The sequence below is a fragment of the Zingiber officinale genome, chromosome 3B (genome assembly GCF_018446385.1).
Source record: "Zingiber officinale cultivar Zhangliang chromosome 3B, Zo_v1.1, whole genome shotgun sequence".
In the NCBI taxonomy this organism is placed as follows: Eukaryota; Viridiplantae; Streptophyta; class Magnoliopsida; order Zingiberales; family Zingiberaceae; genus Zingiber; species Zingiber officinale.
In genome coordinates this window covers 127,694,086-127,714,854 of record NC_055991.1, presented here as the reverse complement: position 1 = coordinate 127,714,854, position 20,769 = coordinate 127,694,086, and the positions used below count along the sequence as shown (strand labels likewise).

The following is a 20,769-nucleotide window of genomic DNA, read 5'->3' as shown; positions in this document are numbered from 1 at the left end:
ACAGCCTGCTTAAAAGATGAGTCGGAAAAGGACGATTTATTCTATATAATCTTCCGGACTTTGCGGTGGAAAATGAGTCATGTGTTCTTGTCTTCCACTCCAGCACCCATGACCCATTTGATAAGCAGAAGAGAACATATGCAAAAATAGAGATAATTAATAGATGGCAAGTTTTTGGATGATTTCGTCACGTGTGGGAAGTTGCAGTTTTTCTGTGGCTTTATCCACAGCTCTAGCCACGTTCTAGTGAATAAGAAATGTGTCTTTTCCCCACATTAAGTTCTATTGCTTTCCTGGTAGAGATCTCTTCTAAAACTATGAATATTAGCATGCTAAATCTCGCTTCATGATTCAAAGTCGTTCCATGGTCCTTTGTTACGTCATTTTGAGTTTATGGTATTCGGTGTGGATGATTTCAACCTGATTTTTAAAATTTGTCCCAGAGACTAGTTTTGCATATTATGTCAAGTTTTAAAACCATTATTATTTAATTTTGTGAGGTATTATTGTTCTATTTTTTTTCTAAATTAAATTGTAATTTTGTTTATTGCAGTAAAATGATGATTATGTATTTCTTAATTTTTAAAATTAGAGGTAAATTTATAATAGACCGTCTCTATAAATTTTTTTTAAAAAAAAATTATACGTAATAGCTTAATTTGCAAATTCATTTTTCTATATATATATTTTTTTTCCACTTCTATTCGTTACCAAATTCCATTTTGGTTAAATGCATTAAAACGCCCGAAGATTTGGTTAGTTTTAATGTTAACCCAATTTAACAGAAATATAGAACTCCAAAACCTAGAGAGAGAGAGAGGGAGAGAGAGACACGAGGGACGATGCATTCGTTCGGTTACAGGGCGAACGCGGTGGTGACGTTCGGCGTCGCTATACTGGCGGTGATGTGCGCCATGGCCTCCCTCTCTGTCAATTTCAACTCTCCTTCGCCCACCGCCGACGTCAAGGTAAGAACTCACGGCTTGCTCTCTCCTTCTTTACCCGTTTTCAGGTCATCAATCCCTTACGGTCGGCGATCCCTCAAGACTTTGCTCTGTACTGACACCCAATATGTTCATTTTCATCGTTTGCTGTCGGATTTGGTTCATCTGTAACAAATAATTTGGATCTCTATCTTAGCTGTCGACAGATTTCTTCAAAATGAACGGATTATGTTGTTGACATAGATGTTCTTTGTTTGATAGAAAAACCAAGTCATTTTCAAAATAATTGGCGTTCGTCCTGTTTCCTGAACTGTTTGTTATTCGCATCAGTCTCTTTCCTTTTGTCAATCAAATTACTAGCTAGATGTAACTATAAAGCACCCATCAATGGGATTGTGGGCCTTTTATGATGCTAACTCTTGACTAGAGTAAGCATATAATTTGTTAAAGATGTGATTTTCTTTTACGTAAGTAGTATGAAGTTAAACATTTTTCTTGTGACTGACTCTGTTCTTTATCCTAGTTAAGTTGACGATACTAATTGTTTATCCTCTTGATGCATTGTAAGCCGCTTCAATGTTTTCTTCTTTTTCTCCCAACATTTTGTCCTGACTTTGTTCTTCTGCAGGTTCTTAATGTGAATTGGTTCCAAAAGCAACCAAATGGGAATGATGAGGTTAGTTCTGTTAGTGTTGTATTGTTGTTGCCCTTGTTACTAAGGCAAAATTTCCATTCAAAGAAACTATTTTGCACATTTATCATTTAGTTTAATTTTGCAAATATACCACCATAAAACATAAAAAATCGAGTATGTATCCAGTTTGAGAGTTCTTTCTCGAAATAGTAATAAACTGGCTACTTTTATAAAATTCGTTTGTCAAATTTTGTTTTTTTATTGTTTTTCTTCGATCTTATAGTATATTTAATTTTTGAAATGACATTTAAATATCTTGGAATGCCATTTGAATATGAAAAATGAATTCAGAGGACATGCAATACAAAATGAAAAAGGAGATATTGACATGAAACTAAATAAAAGTTAAAATTATATTAAGGACATTTTGCTTATATCATTTTACCCAAACATCCTTAACCTAAAAAAAAAAAGGGCAGCCCGGTGCACGAAGCTCCCACCATGCGGGGTCCCGGGGAAGGATCCATTGTACGCAGCCTTACCCTGCTTTTTGCAAGAGGCTGTTTCTAGGATTCGAACCTGTGACCATTTTGGTCACATGACAACAACTTTACCGTTGCGCCAAGGCTCCCCTTCTATAAGAGACTTTCAAATTTCCATGGATGATAAAATATTGAATTTCGTAATGGCAAATCTGCAATTCTGTTATTCTGAAAAAGTAAATATGTATTTTCCCCTTGGCATTATCAGTTGAAATTTTAATTTTCAAAAATGGCATTGTAAAATTTTCTTAGAATAGTAACAAAATGATTGTACTAACCATATTGCTCTATAACTTTTAAACATTTATGATGTCCCTTTGAATTTGATCACACAAGTATTTTAATATTTTCAAGATATTCTTTTTATTAATATTCGAAAATGTTATTTGAATATTTGGATATGACATTTGAATATGAAAAAATGACTAAAAGAAATAAAATGCAAGATGAAAAGTGAGACAAAGAAAAAAATGAAAATAAACAATTACAAAAATTATAATAATGACAATATAAAACATCAATAAGCTAAATTTAATTCAAATGAATTGTATTTGTTAAAGATTTGAAATTTAGAAGGATATATATGCAATACTAAAATTTGTAATGCTAAGTGATAAATATGTTTTTCATTATTTTGGAAAAGTATATCTTCACCCTTTGATTAATGGTCTATAATACTTAACTAGTACCTCTCTAGATTTCTATACATTTTTGCATTTTCTTATATGGGTAATTCATAATACTTGCTATTGCAAGTATAATTTAAAATACACTAAAACACCAACACAGGCTGCAGTTGCATACAGCTCTGTTGGCTATTAGGCCAGACTCCAGAGCATTGCGTAGATAAGTATACTGAAACTTACTGTTCTTTTGCTTGAAACCTTTGACTGCTTTTTGGCCAAAACATTGATTCTATGGATACAAAATCAAAATGCATACTATATGAAGTTTAAGATCAATGAGTCGAATTACAAACTCTGTCAAAAGAACATGTGCAATAATTAACTGTTTTCACTACCATCTATTAAAAAGAAATGATTTCACTCTATTTCATTTGTCAGACTTACCTAAAGGGAACTGGTCTCACTTATCTGCTCTTACAATATGTGTAAATTTCATGTCTGCTCATTTTTTCCAATCCTATGGAAATAAAATCATAGGAAATGGATGGAATCAAGTTCTTCCTCTATTTCCTTGAACTAAATAAGTGAAATGCATCCTTTCATTTCACTTCTTTTCTTTTCCTGCCTATTTCTTTCCAATTAAACACAAAATTAGTATCTCCTGTTAGCAGTATCTTTGTTTGAAAGGAAAAATGGGAAAACAGTAAATCCTCCTGCTTCTAATTTGCTATATTGTCCAGAAGAAAAATCTGCATATTGGGTGAAAATTTCAATCAACTAAACCTGATTATATAATATAGATTTTGTTGATTCTTGCACATTATACTACTAAATCACGTTTTTCTGTTCACTGCTAGCATAGGACATTTTGTTATTATATTAAACACATTATATATGGACATAAGAATCTTGCAAGTTGCTGTTTATCTAACTTCATGTACTGTTATACTTTCTAGGTCAGCTTAACAATGAACATATCAGCAGATCTTTCATCTCTTTTCACCTGGAATACTAAACAGGTTTATTTTCACACTTACTAATCAGCATATTGTTAAGTATATTGTTGGACATAGTGTTGATAATTAGAACCTATTATCTGCTGTTCTATGTTGTAAGTGTACAATGATTTAAGAATTCTTTTCTTGGTAATTTGCATGTAATTATGTCAAACATATTTGGTGTTAAGTCATTGCCTTTTGCAATTGTTCCTGTTTCATCCTAAACTGACTACCTATTTGGGAAGGGGCACCCCTTTAGTATAAGCACAGTCAGGATGCCTACTATAAGCCATTGTTGGATGATGAGCCAGTGCCACCCTCTACACTGATGGGTTTGAAATACCCTCCTCAGGTCCTCACATCCTGTCATGTTCAGAGGTATGAATTGAAGCTTTAAGTGTATCTAGGATAGAGCACATGCAGGAGTCCTCAGCTGACCATCAAACTCAAAGGTGCGGGCTGTGGCTCTATGTACATCCATGACACACACACTTTTTTCATTAGGTTCAGACATATGAGTTAAGGCTTTGATATTATGTTGAAAGTGAGACCACTTAATCGCGAAAATGATTTGCCATTTTGAAGACCAGAGATGGCCACTAGCATAATATAGGCACATCCAAAATCCCTACACTTAGTGGGACTATGACATCAGTACTCTTCCCTATTTGCTGATGGGTGTAGAGTATTCTCCATAAAAGTTTTGATAGTAAATCTCATAGAGCCATCTAATGAATTACTAGTACTTGATTGATCATAAAAGACTATTTCAACTTGAAACTTGAGTTTGAGAAAAATGATGCAGGTTTAGGGTTTCAGAGGGTACAGGAATTGTGTACCTGTAACCTGACTGATATGGAGAGAGCATTCTAGGACCAGCCATAAAACACTAGATCTATGTATGTACTATATGGAAGAGTGGGTATTTTGGTTCATTCCTCTCTCTGTTGGTACATCCGAGTTGGTAGTTCTAGATAGGAAAGGTTTATATGAATACAATTTAGGTTTAATGAGACATAGTAATATGAAGTTGGTGAGGGGAGTTGATTTCCATGGCAACCGCAATTCATATAAATATTTCAATTGGCAGTATTTTTAATACACACTTTTTTTTGAAGTATCTATTTTGAGTGGAAATAGGAGATCTTGTTCTGCTTAAATATATTTACCTGAGTTGGCATCTTTTCCACAATAATTTTATAATGTAATATTGAAATCAATAACTTCTAAACATAATATTAGAGAGAAATTGTAACTTATCATTAAAAAAATCATGAATTTTTTGTTTTGCATGCTGAGGTTATGGTTCTTTTCATATAGAATTTTCAATAACTCAAATTCTAGTACATGAATGATTTTAAAGGAGTCTGAGAAGTGAAGAAAGATTAAAACATTCAAGTGGAATCTTTGTTGTTGCATTCAATACAAAGCATAGCTACAACGTTGCATCTTCACTTCTATTCCAATATTACAATCAGGAATCTATAGCTTGGATATGATGATCCACATAAGATGTTAAAGCTGGAGAAATCTAATTATGCAAAGGTTGTAATGCTTGGATAGATGAGTAGGATATTTTTTGGCGTGCCATTGAACTTGATACTGTGATATGTGTATGATGATTTGAATTTCTGAAGGATACATTTAAAATCATAGTCACAAACCTGGAACGAATGACGCCAGGAATGTGAAGGCATGCTAATTTTTGATCGACTATTTGAGCAATGTTCACTTTTAATAGTTTTATGCCATTTTTGGATCATTTTGCATATGGAGATATTGTGCATTCTTCCTTTTCTATTGTAGTTAAAAACACATTACCTTAACAAACATGGAGATCAGACACAAAGAAGTATACAAGATACAACTCTGCCACTGAAATATTGTTTTTAGTGGATTGGCTAACCATCTATTTCAAAACCTTGAGCTATTTGGAAAGACAACCAATCTTTATTTTTATATTCTTAATACACCCCAATCATGTATGAGTGGCATAATAGACTTGACTAACACAGACATGCCCATTGAAGTGATGAGATAATACTATTAGCACAGTATCTCTTAACTTTTGATATCGTCTTACAGCTGATTGGTTGAACATTTATGTCAAAAGTTTGTTCTGTTACGAAAGGGACCAATTAGCATATCCCTTTCAGTTCACACATTATAAAGAACATTTCTCTAACTCTAGGTAACTCCATAATTAACTCCCTAGATGACATGTAATGAATGATAATGTATCTCTCAATTAACTTCATGTCACAAAACATGCCTAGATAATTATAGCAATAACCAATTGATTATTTGCTCTCTCCTTACAATCTTCATAAACTTTTCACAACAGAATAATTTTCAATTCCATTGCAGGATCTGTTTACAAATTCATTAACTTTGGTCTAAAAATATTTAATTGGATTATGTAGGTGTTTGTTTTTGTAGCGGCTGAGTATGAGACACCACAGAATGCCTTTAATCAGGTGAACCTAGTGTTATTTACATATTGTAGTTTGTTACCGTTACAACTTCAGTAATGGTGTTTTCTATCATTTATTTATTTTTTTGTGACATGTTGACCGAAATCATGCAATCATGATAATTTTGGATGGCAGGTTTCACTTTGGGACGGAATCATACAATCTAAAGAACAGGCCAAATTCTGGATTCATACCACAAACAAGTATCGATTTACTGACCAGGCAAGAAATTTAATACATCCTTGGTCTTCTAAAATAATACAATATATTTTTTTATGCATTATGATAATACTCTTCTTAACATATTGATCGTGAATAGTGAATTCTTAATTTGTTTAATAAAATAAAATATTCACTAGTATTAGCTCTCTACTATTTGGCTACATGGTTTTCAGCTATATTGTAGATGAATAATGCACAGGTAGGTTCATAGTGGCTATGTAACAAGTAGCCGTTTGTAAAATATATCTTTCCTCTTCGTATCTGTACAAGACATGGAGAGTTCAGTAGGTTGACATTGCAGAATACTATTAAGAATCAGACTAGCTTTAAGCTCATCATCCTTGTTCATTTCCAGACTCAGCTTTGATCTTCATGATTTGTTCATAATGGACACCTATGCAAAGCCGTCAATTTTTATCTCTGCATGAATTAATTAAGTTTTCTTTATCTAAAAGTCTCATCATGAAAGAAACCTTGTAATCAGTTATTTTCTTAGCAGTCTCTGGTTCATATTGCTTTGTCCAATGTTAATTGTGCGAAATCGGAAGCGAATACCACAATTCATCAGTCAATTGTTTGATACTCTATTACTTAATCTCTTACATTTCAAATTGTGTGCAGGGCAACAACCTTAAAGGAAAGGATTACAACTTGACACTCCATTGGCATATCATGCCCAAGACTGGCAAGATGTTTGCCGACAAACTAGTCATGACTAGATACAGTCTTCCTGAGGATTATAAATAGTTAGCTCTTCCAACTGTTTGAGAAATAGATACCATGTTGTATGATTCTAGCAGCAAGATTTTGCAGAAAGATAGCAATTTATGGTTTTTCTCTCCTTTGTCCTCTTATGGTGGCTTTTGGGTGAAGAGCAACAAACACTAGCTAAAGCTTCTTAGCTGTTAGTGCGGGATTCGTTTCCAAAGCCCTTCTTTGTATGATACAATCGCTTTTTGGACTATAGATTTTAGTTTGAAGCCATTTCCCTCTTAATCTGCCCCTTGAAAGAATTACTTAACAACCACCATCCACTTTACTGCTTGCTTTGCCACATTATTTTCCTTGCAGGAACTGAATTCACCAAGTGAAGCACTCTGCCACTACGGTGGCGCGGGCAATGCATAGCAGGGCTATAAACTAGTTGGATTGAGCTTGATTATGTTAAGTTTTGATCATTTGCTTTATCAATCTTAACAAAAATATGCTATTCGATTAGAAAGATCAAATAAATTGGTGCCTCCTTACTCGGTAGGTGGAAATTGGAAGAGTTCTGAGGAAATAATTGTTAATTGTAGAATAGAATGACAATACTGTACAAACATTAAATCTCATATCTTGTTCTGGAGAAGAAATAAAAGAGAAGAGTTTGCCGCTTGCGAGAAGATCACAACAAACTTCCACGCTGGATCCACAAATTAAATCCCAAAATGAACCAACCTCTTGATTTGTTCTCTTGCTCTTTTTTCTAGTTTACTCGGACGCTTATATAGGAAGAAGAGTGGTAGTGTGTGCAGTAACTGCACATTATAGCGGAAGTTTACTCTCTCAGTAACATAAATACTAATTATACACATCTCTAAGCCAATTCATAAATATTATCTAGTCATGAAGGCCATGTAAAAACATTTAATTTATACTTCAGGTAAAATAATTTGTACGATAATAAATACACTGAGTAATTACTATTAAAAAAATTATTACATTTAACTTAATTTCTCTATCAAACAAATCAGAGACATGAATATCTTACCTTTATCATATATTAAATCATTTATATTAATGTGAATATCTCTAATTCCTCATAATGTTAATTATATCGAGAGCAAGTTTAATATTTTTATTCAATACAATTATTAACAATCATATTTTATGTACTCGACAAAAAAATATAATTTGTCGATCAGCGAATAAATGTCAAAAATATAAATATATTTCAATCTTCTTTTTTAACTAAAATCTATTCATTCTAATAAGTCATTTTCCTAGTTATGCTCTATAAACTGAATCATTCATATCCAATAGGATACATGCTAAAGTATAAGACACTGATTAAAACTTTTAGTAGAAGCTAAATAGACACTTAAGGTAAAATTGAAATTAACTTGTAATTTCAAGGATCTCACATAATAAAGAAGTAGATATCCATTCTTCTACTATTCTTATTGTTGTCATAACACATGTGGTATGAATCACATGTTATGATATTTTTCTCTTACTAATAAAGAATACATGTTCTTCTCAAAATTTAACATTGTATAGATTTTAATTTAGATATACCTAATGTCTAATCATGAATTCAACTTATAAATTTCAATCTGGCCTTAAACTAATTTAATAAATGGTGGGTTCGTTTACTCTAATAATCACATAAATGATCTCATTTTTACAGCATTATCAATACGACCTTAACTTATGGGTATGTCTTTATTCACAGTTACATAAGTTATCCCATAAGTAACGGTCTTATTTCTATTTATACTTAACAAATAGAGATGATTGTCCATATGAGTGGGTCAATCTCAACCTACCAACAGGCCTCACCCGCCGACCCCTCTTCTCTCCCTCATCCTCTCGGCGCCCCAGCCAAGGAAGACTAGGGTTTCGTTCCAAGGGTTCCAAGAGCACCTTCCGGCGATAACTCCGGTACGAGGACGCTCTCCACTACAAGAGGAACACGTAGACGCAAGGAGATCGCCGAAGGGATCTTCTCCACCGGAAATCTAGCGATCAGATCGTAAGGAAATCTAGCGCAGGAAGTAAGAAACCCCTCACCTGCAGTATAAGTAGTTCTCGTGTGATTTCCTTCTTCAGTTTAGTAGCATATGAATTTTGACACTTAGGCTATGCAATAGCGCACACCAAGTGTTCGATAATATGTTCAGCACAGGTAAAATGCAACCTAGGCATTTTAATAGCTTAGCTGAATGCAATAGAAGCATTTAGTTAGTATATGTTCAGTTTTATTACAGTTTTTATGGGACTACGGTCCAATGGGTGGGTTCCCACAGTCGCCTCTAGGTTCAGATAACCTAGCTCTAAGTTCAGATAACCTAGAATCAGCAAGATAAACTAATTAGCTTATGATCTAGTATTTTATTTTCAGCAGTGGCACTGTACTGGACTAGATGTCCATTGGGTTGGGCTCCCACAGTCGTCCCTAGGTTTAGATAACCTAGTAAACCCTACTAAATTCGGGACTTGCAAACCCGGGTCTAGTTAGGGATGCGCGCATAGCAAGTAAAGTTGTCGGGCCCATCAGCAGCATGATTATGTATTTTTATCTAGTATGATAATAGCTTTCAAACTCACAAATCAGTTAGGTGATTATATTTTTAAAATCAGTTCTAGTTCAGCTTTAGTTTAGCTCAGCATGTTTCAGTTTAGTCCTTTCCTATTGACATTGCAGTTATAGCCAAGGTTAGCTTTTGGTTTCTATGTTTTGTATGATAGTATGCCATGTTTTAGTATGTTCAGCACATATTTCACATAGCATGTTTTAAAAGCATAAATTGCATCGTATGCATGTTTTTGTGAGGTAGATGGTTTCTTACTAAGCGTAAAGCTTACAGATACTTCTTTCCTTATACTGCAGATAAAGGTAAAGGAAAGATGGATTAGAGGAGGTTGGAGGTCAATGCGATGAAGATGTGTGTGGAAGGAACCTGGAATAAAGATCTTGGAGAAATTAGCAAACTAAGACTTTAGTTTTATATAGTGTTATTTTCCGCATTTTCTAGTTATTTAATGCCTTGAATCGTGAAAGACTTGCTTAGATTGTTAGTATTTATGCTCACAATCCTAGTTATGTGTTATTGGTATGTTTCCAGCTATTATAGAACTCTTGTAGGTGAGTTCGGCACGAAGCAGTGCTGAAATCAGAGTTTTGCTGCGAAATTAGAAACCCCAATCGATCAACGGATCGATTGGGGGCCCTCAATCGATCAGCGGATCGATTGGGAGTCTGGTTCCGCGAACAGTAAGCTTCTGGATCGATCAGCCGATCGATCCAGTCGTATTCTATCGCGAACAGAGAGTTTGGGGATCGATCGTTCGATCGATCGGGAAATCGCTCCCGCGAACAGAGAGCTCCGGAATCGATCACTGGATCGATTGGCCAGTCTGGATCGATCAGCCGATCGATCCAGAATATTCCCCCGAGCACAGTAGCAACCTGAATCGATCCATGGATCGATTCAACAGCTTGCAATCGATTGAGTTCAATCTGGATCGATTAGGAAGCAAGGTTTCGACCAGGAACCCTTGTAATTCAGTTCCTTGACCATAGGGGATGTAGGATATGCCATGTATACCTTAGATTGCATCCCTCAGTACATGTAGGAACAAGAATTTGTATTAGCTTGGCAAAGTTTTAAATTGGTACAGTTTTCCGCACCTAGACTTAGTAATGGTCATGGATATAGCTTAGCACAGCATAATGTGACGGTCCGGCCTTGCAGCCTAGCCAGTAGAAGGCGGGTCGTTACAGGGATGCAATCTTTCTCTCCTTCTTCTCCAAGCTAAGATCCGGCCACCACTTGATCTCCAAGAGAAAAGAAGGTTTCGGCCACAAAGATGGAGAGAAGAGAAAGGGAAGGGCCGGCCACACCAAGGAAGAAAATGTAGGATCGAAAAGAATTTAGATATCTCCACAATGACATGATATTGTCCACTTTGGGCCTAAGCCCTCATGGTTTTGCTCTTGGGCTCTACCCAAAAGGCCTCATGTCAATGAAGATATCTTTCTCTTATAAACCCATGATCTTTTCCATGTGTTTTCAATATGGGACTATGTTTGCAACCTTGCAACCCCAACAATCCCCCCCTCAAACAAAGGACCATGGGTTTCCCACGCTCGATCCTTGACCCAACAGGTCTTCCTGCCCCTCGGTCTACCCGACCTACTAGGACTTCCTGCCCCTCGGTCTACCCGACCTACTAGGACTTCCTTGCCTAGCCGCAACTAGGACTTCCTCCCCCTCGGTCCACCCGACCTACTAGGACTTCCTGCCTGGTGTCTGATCCTCTTGATCCGAACATAGGAGCCCCCACTTTCTTTGTTCGAGGTCAATATTGTACTCACATGGTTCAATTAGACCATAGCTCTTGTGCACAGTCGGCGGTTAAACCTTCTGGCAGTCCGGGCTCTGATACCAATTGTAGGATCGAAAAGAATTTAGATATCTCCACAATGACATGATATTGTCCACTTTGGGCCTAAGCCCTCATGGTTTTGCTCTTGGGCTCTACCCAAAAGGCCTCATGTCAATGAAGATATCTTTCTCTTATAAACCCATGATCTTTTCCATGTGTTTTCAATATGGGACTATGTTTGCAACCTTGCAACCCCAACAGAAAAGAGGGAGAAAAAATAGAGTTCATCTTTTATAAAGTCTCCTCTACCCCCTCTTTTATAATCCTTGATCTTGGCAAATAAGGAAATTTAAATAAAAACTTCCTTAATTCTTTTGCCATGAAAAGGAAAATTTTATTTAATTAAAAATATTTTTTCTTTTCATTATAACATGACCGGCCACTTATTTCCCCAAATCAAGGAGAGTTTTAATTAAACAAGAATTAAAACTTCCTAATTTATTTCTAGAAATTTATAAAAATTTCTCCAATAATTTTATCCTTTCATGATTGGTTTATAAAAAAAAATTAATAAATTAAAATCTGTCTTTTAAACATGTGGATAAAAAGAAAGTTATCTCTAAAAATTAAAATCTCTTTTAATCTACAAATAAGGAAAGATATCAAATCTTTTCTTAATCTCTTGTAGAAACTTATAAAAGAGAATATTTAATTTTTAAACTCTCTTTTAAATCATGAACATGGTTAAAAAGGAAAGTTTTCTTAAAATTTAAAATCCACCTTTTAATCAAAAAATAAGGAAAGATTTCAAATTTTAAACTCTCTTTTAAACATGTAGATGATTTACAAATAAGGAAAGTTTTTACCAAAAATTAAAATCATCCTTTTAATCTACAAATAAGGAAAGAGATTAATCTCTTCTCTTAATCTTTTGTAGAAAGCTATAAAAGGAAATTTTTAATTTTTAAACTCTCTTTTAAAATCATGATATCCACATAAGAAATAATTTTAATAAAAATCCCTTTTAATATTCTAGTGGCCGGCCACCTAAGCTTGGGACCCAAGCTTTGGCCAGCCACCAACTTGGCTCATCCACTTGGTCTTGGCCGGCCCTAGCTTGGGTTCCAAGCTAGCTTGGCCGGCCCCATTGGATGGGTAAGAAGGTGGGTATGTGGTGGGTATAAATCTCTATATACAAGAGGCTACGGTAGGGACCGAGAGGAGGAATTGGTTTTGGTCTCCCGATAAAATTAAGCATCCCGTGTTCGCCTCGAACACACAACTTAATTTTATCAATAATAATTCATTTCACTAGAGAACTATTATTGAACTACCGCACCAATCCCAAATTACATTTTGGGCTCCTTTTTATTATGAGTGTGTTAGTCTCCCTGTGTTTAAGATGTCGAATGTCCACTAATTAAGTGAGTTACTGACAACTCATTTAATTAATATCTTAGTCCAAGAGTAGTACCACTCAAACTTATCGTCATGTCGGACTAAGTCCACCTGCAGGGTTTAACATGATAATCCTTATGAGCTCCTCTTAGGGACATTCTCAACCTAGATTACTAGGACACAGTTTCCTTTTATAATCAACAACACACACTATAAGTGATATCATTTCCCAACTTATCGGGCTTATTGATTTATCGAACTAAATCTCACCCATTGATAAATTAAAGAAATAAATATCAAATATATGTGCTTGTTATTATATTAGGATTAAGAGCACACACTTCCATAATAACTGAGGTCTTTATTCCTTTATAAAGTCAGTATAAAAGAAACGCCCTTTAATGGTCCTACTCAATACACTCTAAGTGTACTAGTATAATTATATAGTTAAGATAAACTAATACCTAATTACACTACGACCTTCCAATGATTTGTTCCTTTTCATCTTGGTCGTGAGCTACTGTTTATAATTTATAAGGTACTAATAACAAGATCTTCTGTGTGTGACACCACACACCATGTTATCTACAATATAAATTAATTGAACAACTACATTTATCATAAATGTAAACATTTGACCAATGTGATTCTTATTCCTAAATAAATGTTTATACCAAAAGCTAGGCTTTTAGTATACATCCTAACAAACCCCGCCTACCAGTCAACTGCTCTTTGTGAAAATTCGACCGTTACATCCTAACGGCTCGATACCAGTCGACTGCTAAAACTAGCAGTCGACTGGTGCAGTCGACTGCTAAAACATGCAGTCGACTGATCCACACTGACCGAACGAACAGAATCATTCTGTTCGCGCCCAATCGACTGCTAAAACATGCAGTTGACTGCTACAATACTGCTACAGTACTCTCTACAGTGCTGCTACAGTAAAATCCTAGAATTAGGATTTTTGTCACGCCCCCAAAGGAGTCCCTGCCAGAAGAAATTTCGACAGCATCTCCCCTGTACGGCGGATAATATGAAACATTACTACATACAAAATATACCTCAGCCACACTCGGCTGGAATATATATATACAAAATACAAACAACAGAACATACAATTTAATATACTCAGCCTACCGGCTGGACAAAAATGAAATAAACACAACCACGCAGTTTATATCATCAGCCTACTCGGCTGGAACAAAATAAATACAACCACGCGGTTTAATAAGCCTACACGGCTGAACGTAAACACACAGCAGCGGAAGACATAAAACAATACGAACGTAAAACCAACGACACAAATAAAAATACCTGTCATCACAGACTTGACCCAAAATTCATATCGACTTGTTCAAAAGCAAAGTACGCAAAATTAACATACAATCCAAAATGATAACAAAACCAAAACGAAAACTATCCTCGAGTGTGACGTAGGACCCAGGACTAGCGGTCGGCATCTCTCCAAGCATCCATGACTCATCTACCTGTTACCTGGCGAAAGAAAACCATTTTGCGGGGTGGTGAGTATTGGAACTCAGCGGGTAAAGATAAGATAGTGCATGAACATAATATACAGATAGAAAGTGCCAAAAGTACACAGTCTCATAAGAGGAAATGGCAGATACTAAAGTAGAATCAAAACAACTGCTCCTACCTGAAACCATATCCTAGGCTAGGTATAGTAGGTTAGAACTGGTACTAATCTGCTATAGTACTGCTTATAACTACAGAGGTAATAAGCAAGATATATATAAATTTCCAATGACTAAACATCAGCAACGAGAATATATCTCAACACAAACACATCAGCATATGCGAACAACAGCAGTAAGTAAGCAATAACAACATATATAAACAGCATCAATCATAGCAAATATAATAACAGCGTATGCACGGATGGTCACTCCCGCCCACCTCTCCGCACCATGACCCCTGTATGGTCGAGAGGCCGGGTCAGTGACAGACTGTACACCACTCCAGCTACCACTCACACAAATGGCCGAGGGGACAGTTGCATAGTAGCTAACTAGCTACATCTGCGACGGGGTCCCTGTTGCTCGTACTCCAGCTACCACTCACACGAATGGCCGAGTGCGGCACGACAGGATAAGCAGCATCAACTCCAGCTACCACTCTCTCGAATGGCCGAGGATGCGGCATGCATGCAATGACATGATGCGAACAATGCAACAGTCATCATATATACATATATACGCAGAAACAGGTATGCTACATGAAGCCAGCATGTTCAATATCGTACATAAATAAGCAACAGTCAAAACATACAAACATGGTATCCAATATCTGCTACTGATCATGGACAACAATAAGAGACTTTATGGATATAAAAACGAGTAACTCAAAGGTTTTGAGTGGAAGTATCAAGCATAGGAAAAATTTCGAGTGGAGTCAAGGTAAAGAAATTCTTATCCAAAATAGTTCATGCATTAAGTTCGAAAAAACTAGAGAATCAAAGTAAGAAGTACCCGCCTTAAAAGAAGATCCAATCAAGCAATCCAAAGTCGAGACACTCGTCTCAAATCAAAGTCCTGCATCAAACCATATATTTATTTTATTTATCTACATACATATAAATAGCTAAATAAAATCCCTATGAGTAATTTAGGGTAAAGCCCAAATCGACACATACCTCAATCTACCTAAATTAAATCTAACGGTTAATTAGGGTTAGTTATCTAATCCCTAATCACCTATTAGATTAGAAATCCAAACCTAAAATAAATCCAATAGTTGACTAGGGTTTATTGCCTTAACCCTAATCATCCCATTAAATTAATCCAAATAAATAAATCTAAGCGCAATCAACTACTACAAGATCAAATTACACCATGATCTACCACAAGATCCATTATCCACAACTTGTAATTAAATCCCTACACCTTACCTCGATTCACAACTGATAAGGTTGCTGGAACAAAGGAGACTGCTGGTTGGAGGGTTATCGGAACCAAGAACAAGAAACCTCACAGCAAGTCCTATTTCACGATCACAATTCCAGCGCCACCGAAGCATAACCTCTCTGTTGGATTTCGGTATACTACTAGGATCAAGATTGGAATCAACCGGATCAAGTAGAGATCAAGTAGGGGAGATCACAGATCAAATAAACAACCCAACTCACCTTGTTGTCACCTTCTCGAAACACCACTACTGTGAGGAGAAGACAAAGCCCGGAGCTAGAGCACGACACGATAGATCCAAGCCGGCGATGAAGAGGAAAGGTCGGGGCTAGGGCTAGGATCTCCCTTCCTGATCAAAAATCGGCTCCCACGAAGCAATGATCCAAGGACAAAAGCACAAGCAATGAACCTAGGGCACGGTTCGGAGAGATCGAGCTCCGGCGCTCGGGAGAAGAGAGGAGGGAGAAGAGGCAGCGTCGGGCGTAGGTGAAGAAGAAGAGAACAGGCACAGGCGGCGTCGGGGAAAGGAGGCGTCGGGACAAGAAGTGGCGTCGGTGCTCGGGAGATGAGGAGGACGAGGGGTTTCGGCGATGGGGTGAGGACGGGCTCGGGAAAAGGCTTCGGCGCGAGAGGGGTGAGGGGAGAAGGGGCTTTTATAACTTAGGACTTAGGGATTTTTCAATTAAACCCTAGATAAGTTCCTTAATCAACTCCTACCTCCGGGTATTTCAAACAGGCTTTCTTACAGCCCAATATTTGATCCACTTAAAATACATCTTACGAGCTCCGAAAAATTCTCAGAAAATTTCTAAAAATTCTTAAAAATTCCGTTAAGGCTATTAGCCCATTAAACCTTATTATTTAATTACTATTTTATTTTTATTGGTTCGATATTTTACAATTTTACTCCGAGTACAATCTCTCGTGCACTCGTACCCTCACCCTTATGACTCACTTGACGCTTCTTTACAGTCTTGACCTCTTGCCTTCAAGCCTACTTTCTTTGGCTCTCGTCCCTCGGATGCATTCAAGCCCGCGGCTCGTCCCCAATGTCATCCTTCGCGTATGCCTCGAAGTCGCTTCCCTAGACCCTTGTCCTCGCTGCCTTGTCCACGGTCCCTCGGATGCTCCATCCTTCACCGGACCCGAAGCCGTCAACCTGAGTCACATGTGTATCCTGCAGTCCTGCACAACTCAAGTACACATATCAAATAACAAGGGTGAACATAACTTAAACTCTTTGCCCAAACACCAAAACACATGGTCGCACGGACCATTGGGATTGCTCCAACAATCTTCCCCTTTTTGGTGTTTGACAATACGTTTAAGTTAGGGAAAACAAATAGCAAATAAACATGCTAATACAAATGGACTTACGTTGCCAAGGCTACACACTTGGACTTATACTGCCGAATGGACTTACGATGCCAAGGCAACACACTTGGACTTGCAACGCCGAAACAATGCATCATGCATTGGAACCTATCCCAAGGCTCCCCCTACACCTATGCTCCCCATTGAGCTAGGAATTTTTCCACAGGGATTTTTAAAAACCGATCCCAAGGCTCCCCCTACGCAAAGGCACTTTCAGGTTTTCCCAACTAAACCTTACTTCTCCCCCTTTGCCTAACATCCAAAAATTTCTCCAATAATATCCCAATTGTTGAAAACTTGTCATCCAAATTGACCCTAAACTCATGTATTAATCCCCCATAGATCTCATACATCTATACGAGCTGACTCGGTCAAAATCCAGTGCTGAAAATACTTTCAGATTGGTATCAGTCGACTGCACCCATGAAAATGAGTTTACAGAGACATTCTGTGCTCGTGAACAGTGTTACCAGTCGACTGGTATACTATTCATGAAAAAATCAGCCTTTTCTGGCCAACTTCAGAAATGTGCCAGAAATTCCACAGACCTACAAAAAATCTCAAATTTTGTGAAAAGGTCTATTATATCAATGTCTACTTGGAAAATATATATATAAAAATATATCTATCACCAATCCCAAGATTGACACAAAACACAAAACTAGCTAAAAAGTTCAATTGAACCTTGACCTAAAGTCCTAGTTTTGGCTTCCTCTTGATGTATTTGCCCATAATAACCCACAATGCATCCCTAGCATTGGTTTATATGGCATCTATACATCCAAAATCAATTATCATGCTATATGACCCCAATGTCATATTTCCAAGCATGAAACACAACCCATGTGTGCCAATTCCCTAGGTTTGAGACTCAAGTTCGTCTCCAAATCACTTGGCACATTTTATGACCTAACCTAGACTCCCAAGTAAAACCCACTTGAGATCCATTGGCCATGGGTCCCACCTTGACTCTTAGAGCTCCCCCTAGAGCTCTTAGCCATAGCCACCTCCCTAGGTGACTCATCCACAATCGCCATGCCACATCGGTACACTTCCGGTGACACTTGGCCTACAAATCTAACCTTCTTAACCTTGGACACCTTGTCCTTGGTTAATTTGTCCTTACCTTTAAATGGCTTTCCCTTGCCATTTATTGACTTCTCCTTGCTATAGTCATATACAATTCTAGCATAGGATTTTCCCTTAGCATTGGAGACATTAGATCGGTATCCCAAACCCGATCTATCATTGTTGGGTCTTTGGCTACCCAACACCATACCTAAACCCTTAGATCCAACATTGAATCTTTCTAGGGTTCTCTCCAACTTATCAAGCTTTGCCTTCAAAGCTTGATTTTCCCTTTCTAGGTTACTAAACCTAGAATCAACATGTCCACAATGGACATTCCTAGACCTACCCTTCCTAGGCATATGTCTCCCCTTCTTGGGATTAATGCCTTGGGTCTCCTTAGGTCTTTCATTTCTAGATTGATCATGCATTGGTCTCCTAGGGTTATGGTCTACCTTAAACCTACTTCTATCATGATATCTAAAACCGAAGTTATGCATGGGCAAATAATAACACTTATTTCTAGCATGCATGGGAGTATAAGAATTTAAATTTGAATTAACCTTCAAGTTAGGGTATACCTCCCTTACCCTTGAAGCTCCCCCTTGACTTGAGCTTTTCTTCTTCTTCTCTTTCTCCCATTTCTTCAATTGCGCAAGCTTCTTGATTTCCCCCTTTTTGGGGCATTTGGTGTGGTAGTGACCCTTCTCTCCACACGTGAAGCATATTGATCCTGTCCGAATGCTGAATCAACGGACGCTGGGCACGTGGCGCTCTCCGAGTCACTGACGTAGATCTCCGATTGGTCGTACGAACCTTTGGCGAACCTGCACAGAAGTCGGGCCGGGAAGGGGTTCCCGGCGACGACCCTCCGACGCTCAAGTCAGGCGAAACTCAACAAGAAAGTGGCTCCAAGAATCGTAGAATGCATACCTCCGGCGAATGGTGAGGGCCTTTATATAGGGCTGTGGAGGAGCGAGTGCACATATACCGAGGTGTACACGTGTCCTTTCCCATACTGTAGTGTGGGCTTGTCAGAGAAGCTTACCTGACACCATACTGCTACAGTTTGAGCACGTCTCTGATGGGACAGCGGATCCTTCTGTCGTAAAATTTGGAGTATGGCCAGATTATAGAGCATGCCCGCTGTCAAATGTCCTTTTCTACTTACTTCCTGCCGGGCATCCGGCCGGCCAGCACATGCCTTACGTCTGGCTGGTCACATAGTGTGGTCTACTTGGGAGATTTCCGGTAAGGTGCTCTGTGGAGACTGTTAGCAGTATGCCACCTTATGTCTTTGGCCGAACGTGTCATCCGCTCGGCCTTACAATCCTATTCAATGAGCGCCGTAACCCTGACTCCTGCCAAGGCGCCTTTTGTCATCTGTTAGTCACCGGTCGGCCGGCCGGACGGTCGGCCCATCCTTCTCCGGTCAGCCCATCCTTCTTCTATCGACCACTTGATCCTTTGACTTCCTCGTGGCATTGCCTCCCCATAACAGGGGTCCCTTGTTCTTACCACCGGATCACTTGCCTCCCCTTCAAGTCTAGTCGAAGGAGGCACTTAGTCTGACTGACTGGACTGCAAATCTAGCCGGGCAGCGCTTTCGTGCAATTATCCTCCGCTCGATTTTCCGCGGGGATGGCCGTAAGGTTAGTCAACAGCAACCTTCCTCGGATCTTCTCGTAACCTGCGTCAATCCTCAACATTAAGGCTGAGCATGCGCTCATTAAATGCCTCGAATGGCTGAATGCCACGTGGCACACTGTCGTCATCGTACGGCGGCGATGTGGTGCTTTGATGGGATCGAGGCGGTTCAAAATGGACGGTGCGATGCGCGCTTTGATCCCGTGACCTGGATCCAACGGTGGAGGCCGCCCGGCCCCCGCCTTATAAAAACTTCGCTTCCTCCTCCGTCGTTTCACTTCTTCTCTCGCGTGCCTCCGGTTACTCCTCGCGCTCCAAAGTTCAGGCGGTCGTATTCTTCTGCTTCCGGCGATCCCCGGTGTTCCTCCTTCGGTCCACCTTTTTCTTGTAAGGTTCTCCTCTTTTCTTTCTGCTCCTTGTGCTTTCTCCGCATTTCTTTCCCCAGTTTTCGCTCCCAGGGTACTCTTTTAGCTTGCTGTCGTCTTTCTTCTGCCTTTTTGCCTTTTCGATTTCTTCCGATCAGATCATGGCTAGTTCTTCTCATCCTGAAGACCAGTCCCTCGGCCCTTGGTACACCACCATGCAGTCACGATTCGATCAGCGTGACTTTGATATTCTGACCGATAATTTTGAAATCCCTGGTGATTTTGAACTTCTTTTAGCCGGTCCTTCCGCTCGGCTACACAGGCCGTCGCGCGGAGCTTTCTATGTCTTCCGTGACCAATTTACTGCCGGTCTGCGTTTCCCTATACATCCCTTCATTATAGATGTTTGTAACTTTTTTGGTGTTCCGCTCGGCAGTCTAGTACCCAACACCTTTC

General features: G+C 38.3%; 1 protein-coding gene across 1 annotated transcript; it reads left to right on the top strand.

Annotated features, from left to right (window-relative positions):
* The first annotated feature begins 750 nt into the window (after positions 1 to 750).
* LOC121967655 (signal peptidase complex subunit 3B-like) lies at positions 751 to 7,424 on the top strand. Its single transcript, XM_042518009.1, has 6 exons — positions 751 to 968; positions 1,573 to 1,620; positions 3,703 to 3,765; positions 6,168 to 6,221; positions 6,354 to 6,440; positions 7,062 to 7,424. Exons 1-6 carry the CDS (start codon positions 843 to 845, stop codon positions 7,185 to 7,187), a joined length of 504 nt encoding a protein of 167 aa, XP_042373943.1. The 5' UTR covers positions 751 to 842; the 3' UTR covers positions 7,188 to 7,424.
* Positions 7,425 to 20,769: the final 13,345 nt, after the last annotated feature.

Coding starts and splice junctions, on each gene's coding strand:
- LOC121967655 (XM_042518009.1), top strand. CDS start 843: ATGCATTCGTTCGGTTACAGGGCGAACGCGGTGGTGACGTTCGGCGTC. Junction 969..1,572: donor CGCCCACCGCCGACGTCAAG/GTAAGAACTCAC, acceptor GTTCTTCTGCAG/GTTCTTAATGTGAATTGGTT. Junction 1,621..3,702: donor AACCAAATGGGAATGATGAG/GTTAGTTCTGTT, acceptor TATACTTTCTAG/GTCAGCTTAACAATGAACAT.